The sequence below is a fragment of the Poecilia reticulata genome, linkage group LG18 (assembly GCF_000633615.1).
Source record: "Poecilia reticulata strain Guanapo linkage group LG18, Guppy_female_1.0+MT, whole genome shotgun sequence".
Lineage (NCBI taxonomy): Eukaryota > Metazoa > Chordata > Actinopteri > Cyprinodontiformes > Poeciliidae > Poecilia > Poecilia reticulata.
Window position 1 is genome coordinate 765,059 of NC_024348.1, and position 12,703 is coordinate 777,761.

The following is a 12,703-nucleotide window of genomic DNA, read 5'->3' on the forward strand; positions in this document are numbered from 1 at the left end:
TGGACCAGAATCGCCTCGAAGCCGTACGGAAGTCTTTCTCCATGGGTTAGGGTTAGTTTTTGCCTCCGCGACAACCCGAGCCGCATGCTGCTTCACTCGCCGGTACCCATCAGCTGCTTCTGGAGTCCCACAGGCCAAAAAGGCCCGATAGGAGTCCTTCTTCAGCTTGACAGCATCCCTCACCGAAGGTGTCCACCAACGGGTTCGAGGGTTGCTGCTGCGACAGGCACCAACAACCTTGCGGCCGCAGCACCGATAAGCCGCCTCGGCAATGGAGATACGGAACATGGTCCACTCAGACTCCATGTCCCCAACATCCCCTGGAACGTGTTCGAAGTTCTGCCAGAGATGGGAGTTAAAGCTCTGCCTCACATTGGACTCTGCCAGACGTTTCCAGCAGACCCTCACTACACGTTTGTGCCTGCCAGGTCTGTCCGGCTTCCTCCCCCACCACCGGAGCCAACTCGTCACCAGGTAGTGGTCAGTGGACAGCTCCGCACCTCTCTTCACCCGAATGTCCAAGACATACGGCTGCAGATCCGATGAAACGATGACAAAATCGATCATCRAACTGCGGCCTAGGGTGTCCTGGTGCCAAGTGCACATATGGACACCCTTATGCTTGAACATGGTGTTCGTGATGGACAATCCGTGACGAGCACAGAAGTCCAACAACAAAACACCACTCGAGTTCAGATCGGGGGGGCCGTTCCTCCCAACCACGCCCCTCCAGGTCTCACTGTCATTGCCGAAATGAGCGTTGAAGTCCCCCAGTAGAACAAGGGAGTACCCAGGAGGGGCACTCTCCAGTACCCCCTCTAAGGACTCCAAAAAGGGTGGGTAATCTGAACTGTTGTTACCAGTCTGTAAGCACAGACAACAGTCAGAACCCGTCCCCCCACCCGTAGGCGGAGGGAGGCTACCCTCTCGTTCACCGGGGTGAACCCCAACGTACAGGCGCTGAGATGGAGGGCAACAAGTATGCCCACTCCTGCCCGGCGCCTCTCACCGTGGGCAAGGAGACTCTCAAGGAGACTGGATCCAGAACCAGAGCCATGTGTCAAGGTGAGGCCGACTATTTCTAGCCGGAACCTCTCAGCCTCGCACACTAGCTCCCACCAGAGAGGTGACGTTCCACGTCCCAAGAGCCAGCTTCTGCAGCCAATGATCAGACCGCCAGGGTCCCCTCCCTCGGCTGCCGCCCGTTACACACTGCACCCGATCCCTTTGGCCCCTCCAACAGGTGGTGAGCCCATTGGAAGGGGGACCCACGTCTCCTCTTCGGGCTGAGCCCGGCCGGGCTCCGTGGKTAAAAGCCYGGCCACCAGGCGCTCGCCATCGTGCCCCACCTCCAGGCCTGGCTCCAGAGTGGGGCCCCGGTGACCCGCGTCCGGGCAAGGGAACACTAGATCCAAGGTTGTTGTACATCATAAGGGGTCTTCGGGCTGCGCTTTGCCTGGTTCCTCACCCTAGAAATACTTATTTTCTATTTATATAAACAGTTTGTGTGAAAATCTGTCAAATGCTTCTTCATTTTTATGCAGATGATTTAGTGATTTACTGCTATTCTTCATCACTTGTACAGGCATTTCAGTACTTGCAGTCTGCTTTTACTATAGTTCAAGCTCGTTTACAAACTCTGAAGTTGGTTTTGAATGTGGATAAGACGAAGGCGATGGTTTTTTCATACTTTAGGAAACTATCAGAGATCCCTCCATTGCTGTAGGGACACAAATTGAGTTTGTCAGTAATTATAGATATCTTGGCTTTATTTTAGATAAAGAGCTTTCTTTTAAAAATCACATAGCAAATTTGCTACGAACACTGAAAATGAAGATTGGGTTTTATTACCAAATGAATCTTGTTTCCCTCTTAAAGCTAGAAGTAAATTGGTAGCTGCAACATTCCTGACACTCCTGGATTATGGAGATGTTTTATATATGAAAGCTTCGACCAAATGCCTTCATGCACTAAATACTGTGTATCGTTGTGCTTTAAGGTTTGTAACCGGTAGCAGATTCTCACACATCATTGTGAGCTGTATGCAAAAGCTTAATGGCCTCTTTTAAGAGAAACAATCACTTGATGATCCTGATTTATAAATCTCTACTCGGTTTGGCTCCAGCATATTTAAACTCTCTTTTACATAGATCCAGTGGTGGGAAGTAACGAAGTACAAGTACTTCGTTACTGTACTTAAGTACAATTTTCGTGTATCTGTACTTTACTTAAGTAGATTTAATAATGGATACTTTCTACTTTTACTCCACTACATTTTACAGTAAGTATCTGTACTTTCTACTTCACTACATTTCTACAAACAGTCGCGTTACTCGTTACATCCAAGTCTCGTTGCGCTTTTTTTTCTGTTAAAATGTGAAGTTCAGGGATTTAAGGTGGCGCCGTAAAATCAGAGCAATAACGTGACTTAGTGTCTGTTGTCACCCATCGGCTCCACCTTTACTCGCACGCGGAGCTCCAGACATGCGCAGTGGTTTCCTCTGAGCGTCAGTAATATAATAGCGCTGCATAAATCATAAGATATGGCGACATGTAAAATCAGCAGCAGACGGTGGGACTTCGTCCAATTTTTAACGTCACTTGGAAGGAAAGCTTAAATAAAGGTAAGATCTGTGGACGTGATGCTAGCAAAGCTAGCTGTACAGAGACACATGTTGCATCTATGATGACTGACATGTCGCAGATATGGGACAACGCTGTGACCAAAGTGCAATAAAGTGCATAGTGACGCTATGCAGTGGTAGAGAAAGTACTCAAAAAATTTACTTAAGTAAAAGTACAAATACACAGACAAAAATGTACTTAAGTAAAAGTCAAAGTACCACATTAACATTTTACTTAAGTAAAAGTAAAAAAGTACTGGCTTTTAAAAATACTTAAGTATTAAAAGTAAAAGTACTCGCTGAATGCATTACCTAATCACTAATATCATGAAGTGTCCCGATCATATTTAATTTCAATACATCAATAATGTGCCATTTTAATGAACAGCCACAGATAAAGCATGTTTTTATTGAGTTTACTCTGTAACATAGTTTAGACTTAGATATGTGATTCTATGCATCATAATTTCAGGGATGGAAACATCTCGTCTCCTGTCCTAACATAACATGAACTTCACTTTTTTTGCCACACATTTATTTTGAAAGAAATCCAACTGGCAGAGGAGGACATGGAACCAAGGAGCCACGTAGCAGAGTTGTAGTCTAGACCACTGAACCCAAGACCAAATCAAAACCAGTACCCCGTGCTACATGACAATAACATTAAATTTACCTATCAAAACTGCTTCTCAAATTGATCTGAAAGATTCACTTTCCCACCTAGATATTAAATACTTAGAGCTGAAATAAATGTAACCAGTATCAATTCAAACTCTTCTTCATTCTGTTTTGCTTCCATCTCTGTGCCACAATACACAGAGGTCTCCTGCCATCCCTAAAAAAATAACACCCTGGGCGGTTGCCCATATTGCCAATGTCAGAAATAATAATTGTCTGCACCATTAAACATAGCAATTAACAACGCTCAACTATGAACACTGAATCACATATCTAAGTCTAAACTATGTTACAGAGTAAACTCAATAAAAACATGTTTTATCTGTGGCATATGATCATATGATCGGGACACTTAATGATATTAGTGATTAGGTAATGCATTCAGCGAGTACTTTTACTTTTAATACTTAAGTATTTTTAAAAACCAGTACTTTTTTACTTTTACTTAAGTAAAATGTTAATGTGGTACTTTGACTTTTACTTAAGTACATTTTTTGAGTACTTTCTCCACCACTGCATAGATCTATTAATTCCCATTCTTTACGCTTTAACAACATTTTTCTTTTGTATGTTCCACGTTGCCGAACTGAAAAAGGGAAGCAAGCTGTCAGTGTGACGCTCCTTCAGCCTGGAATCCATACTCTTTATATATAAAACTCTCATTAAGCCGCACATTAATTACTCTAATATTATATGGTGCAACACTTATGTTATTTCAGGAAACTTGAAAGGGTTCAAAGAAGATAAGAAGAGCTGCGTCTTGGTCTGAGGATAATTCCTCCACTTCCCTCTATTCCTTGATTTTGACCTCCGTTAGCTAACAGAAATACATATGTATCAAAACACCTGCAAGTTGTAAATAAAACTAATGGCATACTTACAAAGCCAGAAATAAACATCTATGTCAAAAATAGAAGACTTAATAACACAAGACAAACTTTTGCTTGGAGGGTCCACAGTGAAAGATTCAATTGCTTTGTTTTAATACTCGAGATCACTTGTAACAGATTTTTAGAGGCAACATAATTTCTGCTGTATTTGGATGGTATGATGAATGCATGATGTGCTTTTGTTGTGTTTTTATTAGAAGTGTAATAAAAATGTATGAAAAAATGTATGTAAAACAACATGTTTGTAAGTTGATTATGGAATTTGTTAAATTGAGTGAATAAACTGACTTGCTGGTGTGTTTTGGATCATTATCCTGTTGCAGAAAACAAGTTGGTTTCAGCTTCAGGTCACCAACAGGATGTTTTGGTTGACAGCAGAATTCATGCTTCGACTAATGGTGGAGACATGACCTTTGACCTTAATTGAGACAAGGCAGGCCGGCAGTTCTTTGGTTGCTGTTGTGGGGTCTTTACTGACCTCTTGGGATAATTTTAGCTGGCCGGTGGCTCCTGGGAACCTCCAACACTCTTCTATGTTTTGACCATGTGTGGGTTCAGTGGAGTCCCAAAGACTTCAAAATAGCTTGGTAATCCTTTCCTGACTGATGAAGGTCAGTTACTTTCTTTCTCATTTGTTCCTGAATTTCTTAACGTCTAAGCATGATATCTTGCTTTTGATAATCCTTTGGTACCCTTGACTTTATCATGCAGGTTCTGTTTAAGTGATGTATTGATTGAAAATAGGTGTAGCTACTGAATGAAAGACACAAAGTGTTGCAAACCTCTCCAGGGAGCCTAAGTTAGAAAGAATTTCATGTTTTCAACTTTTCAACTAAAAATGAACCATTGTTGTATTAATTTACAGTAACATTGTTAAACATGTTCTGACTAAATGCTTAGGCAGAGTATGAGTTGACTGAAGTCATTACTTGGCACAAAGGAAAAATCATCATCTGGGGGATCCCAGTTTGAGTGGATGGAAAAGATGTGGTATGCAGTTTGGCTCTCAGACCAAGGGGAAGCTCCACAGCTGTTCAGCCTGTTCCCAAGTACTGTAATCCTTCCGACAGTACCAGAACCCTACAGCAGGTGACGCACAAATGTTCTAATTCAAGTACACTGAAGCCACACCATGGGTTGGTCATCAAACAAGGTAGTTGACCTGTTAATTATTCTCTAGTAAAAAGCATATCTTGGGTGAAAATGATTTAAATGACCTTTGTTGACATGGATGCTAAGTACATGCTTTTCAGTTTGAAATTTGTTATCGTTCCATATAATTAGCTCCATTCCTCCTTTTACATAAACTGCAAGATTTACAGTAACATTGTTAAACATGTTACTGTTTAACATGTCATAATAGAAAATAAAAGGCAATATTAAGGTCTATGTGGAAGAAAACAAACGCTTTATCAAGGTTAAGCCCCAAGGATGCTGAATTTGACATTTATGTGCTCAATAGCCTTGTGGTAACTTTTGTTACATATTTTCCACAAAAGTATTCCTTTTTAAATGGAATGAAGAACATATGGCTGCAATAAACTAATCAAACATATGTTGAAAGATAGTAAAGACAAAAAGCTAAATGCCCAAGGCTTTACTTTGCTGCTCGAGTTAGATTCAGGTTGGCCCGGTGCCTGACCAGACTTCTAACTGTTAGAACAAAGATTATTGTTTGAAAGTACAAAGTATGTTATAACAGGCAACATATTGAACACAAACATGACATAAATCCTAAATCTGCTAGCACAACAATATAGCACCACAAAGAACAAAACATGATAGGACTGGGTCTTACTTCATTATCATCAAATTTATGGCAACAGTAAAAAAAAAAAAAGTTTTATTTTCTACTATAAGTGAAACATGAACGTAAAAGTGACACCAGCTCAGTCATGCAATAGATTCTTGTAAAAAAAAGAAAACAAATACTCTACTGTCTAGACATGGCATCAGTGCCTGATCAAGTCACCGTCAGGCATCCCGAAAGCTCCATCAGCACATCTTACACACTATGAAGTGTTGTGGAAAAGAATCTACTCTCTTACAGAGTTCTTCTGTTTTTTATTTCTTTTATTACAATTGTATATTTTGTGTCATTGAACACATATGAGGCAAATATAACCTAAGTAAATAAATTTGAATTTTGTTTAAAAAAGGAAAAACTGTCCAAAGCAACATGGACCTATGGAGGAAAAGCATAAAGTGGCAGTTGTTACCATCACAGCCAGTCATTAAGTTTAGAGGGTAATTATTTTTTGTCACATCCATCCAGATGTCATGCAAACTTTTAAAATGCTGCAAAAAAGTCAAAGAAAATTAAGTGTATTTCCATCTACTGGTTTGCAGTGACTCAAGCACAAAGCATGATGTTGACGCTACACATGGCTGTAATAAACAAGATGTAGAGGTTGCTAACTAGCATCAACAAAATGGAGAGTCCTTCCCTCCGAGCTGGAGGTTTGGATTTTGACATTTTACTTGTTTCATGCCTCTGGTAAGGACAGACCCTGACAGAAGCAAATGTGCTTCTGTCTTTTACACATTAACTCTTTTTGGAAAAGACAAAAACCATCTCAAACAAACATAAAAAAACTTTTTTCTGAAATTGAGGAAATTATTTAAAATTTTGCATTTCCATCAACCTTTTCTAATGCGATACTTCAAATTGCAAAAAAAAACAAAACAAAAAAAACCTTGATGGAAACATACCTTCAGTCAGGTTTGGTTTGCTTTTTCTCTGAAATTAAATAATCATTTGAAAATTGCCTATTCTGTTTAATCAAGTTACTTCTGTGTGGAATTAAAATGTTTGATCTGAAATTTTTAAGTCAGAAAAAAAACTAAAACAGAAGAAATCTGTAAACACTTTCTCACCGTAATGTTTACTGGAGTCCAGTTTAGACTGCCTGGAGTTAAAATGTCCTAAAACAAGAAGTGTTGATACCTGAGTAAAGGCAGTCTGAGGTTTCTTCATGAATCCTTTAAGCTAATGTTCTGCTTTGCGTTTTAACTTTATATTCCTTGATTTATTTTTCCACCTTCTTTTACCAAGATGGTTTGTTAACAAGTTATTATATCTCTCCTCCTCCTCGTTCCGCTCCTGCTTCTCATCCTTGTACCAAGGTCCCCATACTCCTCCGTTGTACTGCGGGTTGGAGCGCAGGTCCTTTGCAGGGTAGCGCACTGGCACAGCGGTCTTGTTGTACTGCACCAGCCGCATCAGCATCTTCTTTACTATGTGTGGGTATTGCTGAGACAAGTCTACTCGCTCATAAGGATCAGCTGTGATGTTGAACAGCCAGATGGATTTACCCCTGTCCCAACGCACACGTTCATTATGGTGGCGAGTGGTTAGTCGTTGGTTGGAGAACGTCTGTGGTGGCACCCAGTCGCTGTAGCCTGGCACACCTGTCAGTAGCTTCCAGTGGCCAACTCGGAGCGCAGCTTGGACAGCAGTGTTCCACAATCCATATCCCGCCTTCCAAGAGCCATTCTTGGCTTTAATGTAAATTGGGTCGATGTTATGTAAAATGTCTAGGCGAGGTGATGGACGACCTTCACTAATAGCTTCCCAGACGTCGTATCCATCTAGGTTTTGATCTTCATCTAAGGTGCCTCCCCCAAGAGTCACCAGAGTAGGAAACCAGTCAGTTATGTGGACCAAAGTTAGACATTTTGACCCTTTTTTGACTAACAGGGGACTGTGAACAAAACCTACTCCCCTGATGCCCCCCTCCCAGTAGGTGGCTTTACTCCCCCTCAAGGGCCAGTTACTTCCACCGGCTAATGGCTGACCCCCATTGTCTGTGGAGTACACTATAACTGTGTTGTCATAGTAACCAAAGTGTTTCAGGGCTAAGGTCAGGTTGTGAATGGCTTCATCAAGACAGGAAACCATGGCGGCATATTTTCGGCGATGTGGGTTTGGAATTCCCTTGTACCGCTCGAGATAGCGAGCAGGAACTTGTAGCGGGGAATGAACCGCCTGGTAGGCCAAGTAAAGAAATAAGGGTTGCTTGTGGGGATCGTGATTGGCCAAGATGCTGACAGCCTTTCGAGTGAACATCACAGTAGAGTACAAACCACGGTCCTGTTCCCAAGCGGCCTCTTCCCCTTCGTACAGATCATATCCGCACATGCCGGGGCCTTCGCATTTGTAGTGACTGTAGTAATCGCCGCTTCCGAGCAGGGATCCGAAGAAAGTGTCGAAACCTCGTTGGGTGGGAAGGCAGCCACGTTTGTAAAAGCCCAGGTGCCACTTCCCCACCATGTGGGTGGAGTAACCCGCTTCTTTGAGCTTCTGGGGGAGAGTGATATTCTCCAAGGGCAGGCAGTTGGGCTGGGTGGCTCGAATGATAGAATGTTGCAAGCCTGTGTGGATCTGATACCTTTGAAAAAAGAAAAGGATAAAAGCCATTAGAAGATGAAGACATAAATACGGTGAAGTATTCCCCAACACAGCAGGAAGAAAAGAACCCGTCTGTTGGCTCAAGCAGTGATTCTGTCAGTTTGATCAGTTTTACAGGACCTTGTAAAACTATCACTATACCTAGAACTGTTCACTGTAAAAATAAATAAATAAATAAATAAATAAATAAATAAATAAATAAATAAATAAATACCTATAATTGAACAAATAATGTTTAAATGTTGTTGCATTTCAAAAGTGGCATGTACAAAAGTGACCTTACTTTAGTTCATTTGTTTTTGTCAAATATATAAGGTTTGATTAATATACAAAAGTAAGATTGTTTTCTTAACAGAACAAATACATAAAATTAAGAAAGTATAAGACTTCTCATATAGGGAAGAAAAGGATTTATTAGATAAAACATTCCTACTTGCCAAAATAAATCAATTCATGGGTCTGCAGGTGATTGTGACATTAGAGCAGTTTTGGAGCTGAAAGAGCCGACTGGGACGAGCTGAAATTCCCATCACTGGTGCAAAGTGTGTCCCAGTTCTCAGCATCTGTATTTTGTCCTGCCCCCTTTTTATAGCCATAACACTATAAAAATTTACAAGAAAAACAAAAACAAATGAACACACCGTAGAGAAATGTACCGAAAACACCTGTTACGACCCGGCTCGTGAGCCCTAACAAAAGCCAGGGAGACACGGCCTTCAACACAAGAAATACGCTCTTTATTAAACAACACAAAAAAATAAACAGCGACAAGCGGGTGGCCCCCCTGTGGTCGATGTCATCTCTGCAGCCGGTGGTAAGCAGAAAAGCCCTCCGTAGGGCAGAGCTGGGTGGAGAAGCCGACTCAGCTCCAAGCCAGCTTCAGCTCCTCTCTCCTCCCCTCGGTACATAAGCAGGCTGCTTATATACCGAGGTCGCGCTGGGCCTGGAGAATCCTGGTCCCGCCCCTTCTGCTCCGCCTCAGGATAAAACACAATAAATGACGGACCCACAATAAATGAAGTGGAGGGGGACGTCACACCCCCACCCACAAAACACGGGTTCCCACAAGGAAATCCCGAGTCAAAAAAAAACAAACAACAACAACCAGATCTAGAATATATTATGGTTTACAATACAGGGGCACGAGAAAGCGCATCAGCAGCTACATTATCTCGCCCTTTTATGTACCGTATGTCCAAGAAAAAGACTGCAAAAAGAGCAACCAACGAACCAAACGCTGATTAGGACATTTTAGCGTCGTCAAAAATGTAAGCGGATTATGATCCGTATACACAACAATAGGAGTACCACCACCCAGGTAAACATCAAAGTGCTGCAAAGCCAGGATTAAAGCAAGCATCTCCTTTTCAATAACCGAATAATTTAGTTGATGTTAGTTAGATTTTTTTGAAAAATAACTGACTGGCTCGCAATTTCCCAGGTCATCCACTTGTGTCAAAACTGCAGCTGCACCCACATCACTGGCATCCACATGGAGCTGAAAAGGAGCGTTCAAGCGTGGGACAGCCAAAACCGGAGCACAGCAGAGAAGCTGTTTTACCTGCTCAAATGCATGCTGACAAGAAGGAGACCAGTCAAACTTGGCATCTTTCCACAACAAGCTGGTTAATGGGGCTACTACCGAAGAAAAGTTTTTACAAAAACAACGATAATAACCAACCAGACCAAGAAAACGCATGAGATCCTTTTTTGTAACAGGAACAGGAAAGTTCTGTACTGCTTGCACCTTGGCTGCGACTGGGCGCACTTGACCCTGCCCAACTACATGGCCTAGATATGTCACGGTTGCTTTCTCAAATTCACACTTCATTTTATGTTGGCTAGAAGACAATTTTTCTTTAGTATGCTCTGCCTCTCTTGGAGGCAGAGCATACTAGGTTGGAGATCGAACGGACACGGTTAGATTTGGCTAAACAGGGTATCGCTTCTGGAGTCCCTCGTTCTCCTTCAGTTGCTTCTGATGGTGTTGACATGGAGTTTGATGTCATTGGGAATTTACGTTTATTGCCTAAATTTAATGAACTTGATCCAGATTCTTTTTTTGTCATTTTTGAGCGTGTGGCTGAGGCGCGCAGCTGGTCTGACTCTGCACGTGTGCTATTGTTGCAGTGTGTGCTTGTGGGGCGTGCCCAAGAAGTGTTTTCTATGTTGTCTGACTCTGATTGCCATGATTATGCTAAGGTGAAAGCTGCTGTTTTTAAAACTTATGAGTTGGTGCCTGAGGCATATCGGCAGAGGTTTAGGAATTGCAGAAAAAACTCTGAGCAGAGTTATCTGGAATTTGCCAGAGATATTAAAATGCATTTTATGCGATGGTGCGCGGCCGCAGAAACTAAAACATTTGAGCAGTTGTGTGAACTTGTTGTTTTGGAACAACTTAAGAACTCWGTTCCTGAGGTGGTTGCAACTTATATTTGTGAACAGAAAGCTCAGACTGCAGCTGCAGCCGCGGCACTCGTGGATGATTACGTTTTGACCCACAAATCCCAGTTTCCAACAGCGAGTGGTTTCAGGGGGSACACTGGGCGAAGCGATCATTTTTGCYGTCCTACTGGAGTGCGTAAGGTGGAAGTTAAAACTTCTGGTGYTTTGGACAGTAATGATCGGTGYAACTACTGCCATAAGCGTGGTCATTGGAAAGCGGATTGCCATCTATTTAAGTCCAGAWCTCCAACATTTCAGCCTAGGCCAGAGGGCGCTGGTTTAGCGGCACCTGTGTTTACAGGTGTAGAGAAACGAAAGGAATCRCCGCTCATAGAGCCTTTGGAATCATATTTACCATTTATAAGAGATGGTTACGTATCATTGACAAAAGGTGAAAAGAAAATACCTGTGAAAGTACTTAGAGACACTGGTGCGTTTAATTCTTTTATTCAGGCGGATGCATTGCCTCTCTCAGAGCACGATGACATGGACAACTGTATTCCGGTGAGGGATATGGGTTTGAATGTTTTGTTGGTTCCTCTCCACAGGGTGTTTTTGGAATGCCAGCTTTTTTGTGGAGAGGCTTTGCTGGCAGTGCGGCCTGCGTTACCTATTGACGGGGTCTCGGTCATCTTGGGTAATGATCTAGCGGGTTCCAGCATGTGGACAGATGAATTACCCGCAGCCTCAGTTGATGGTGAGCCGGAGTCTCAAAAGTTGAATCCACAAGAGGAGAGTGAGCGTGAATTTTCGAATGTTTTCACAGCTTGTGCTGTGACTCGAGCTATGTCGCGCTCTCAGGTGAACAGTGAGAAGGACGCACAAGATGAAAATAAAGATCACTATTTCTTTTTGCCTCTGGCTGATTTCACATTTCCTGTCACTCGTACTGATTTGATAACGGAACAACGTGCAGATTCCTCATTAAAGGAACTATTTCAGCAGGTTCGTCCAGAGGGTGCCGTTTCAGACCACGAAGGTGCGTATTTTCTTCGAAACTTGGTGCTAACGAGAAAATGGGTGCCACATTTTGGTTCTGTGGAACATGCTGTGTTTCAAGTAGTAGTTCCCTCTAAATATCGTGAGGCACTGTTGAAAGTAGCACATGATGAGTCTGGACACGCTGGTATTAAAAAAACTTACGACCGAGTCCTTAGACATTTTTTTGGCCTCGTTTGAAGAGGAATATTTCCTCCTATGTTAGGACATGTCATGTCTGTCAGTTAACTGCAAAGCCTAACCAATCGCTGAAACCTACTCCTTTATTACCCATCCCTGTTGCAACAGAACCATTTGAGCACTTAATTGTTGATTGTGTAGGTCCTTTGCCAAGGTCGCGATCTGGGGCTTGCTATTTGTTGACTGTTATGTGCCAAAGTACTCGATATCCGGCGGCTTACCCGTTACGCACAATAACAGCAAAATCTGTGGTGCGTGCTCTTTCTCAGTTCATCTCTGTATTTGGTATTCCTCAGACTATTCAGTCGRATCAAGGCACAAATTTCTCTTCACGTCTTTTTGGCCAGGTKCTAAAACAGCTTCRTGTTAAACACAACAGATCTACGGCTTACCATGCAGAAAGTCAAGGAGCGTTGGAGCGTTTCCATCAGACTTTAAAGTCATTGCTTCGCGCTTATTGTATAGAACTGGGGAAA

The 12,703-nt window shown here is 42.4% G+C and overlaps 1 protein-coding gene across 1 annotated transcript in view; it reads right to left on the bottom strand.

Moving 5' to 3' along the window:
* Positions 1 to 6,816: 6,816 nt before the first annotated feature.
* The window catches only part of arsj (arylsulfatase family, member J), a 22,165-nt gene continuing 16,278 nt past the window's right edge, over positions 6,817 to 12,703 (bottom strand). Inside the window, exon 2 of the mRNA XM_008434847.2 lies at positions 6,817 to 8,583. Coding sequence (XP_008433069.1) covers positions 7,182 to 8,583 — 1,402 coding nt within the window. The 3' untranslated portion in view covers positions 6,817 to 7,181. The remainder of the gene's footprint in view (positions 8,584 to 12,703) is intronic.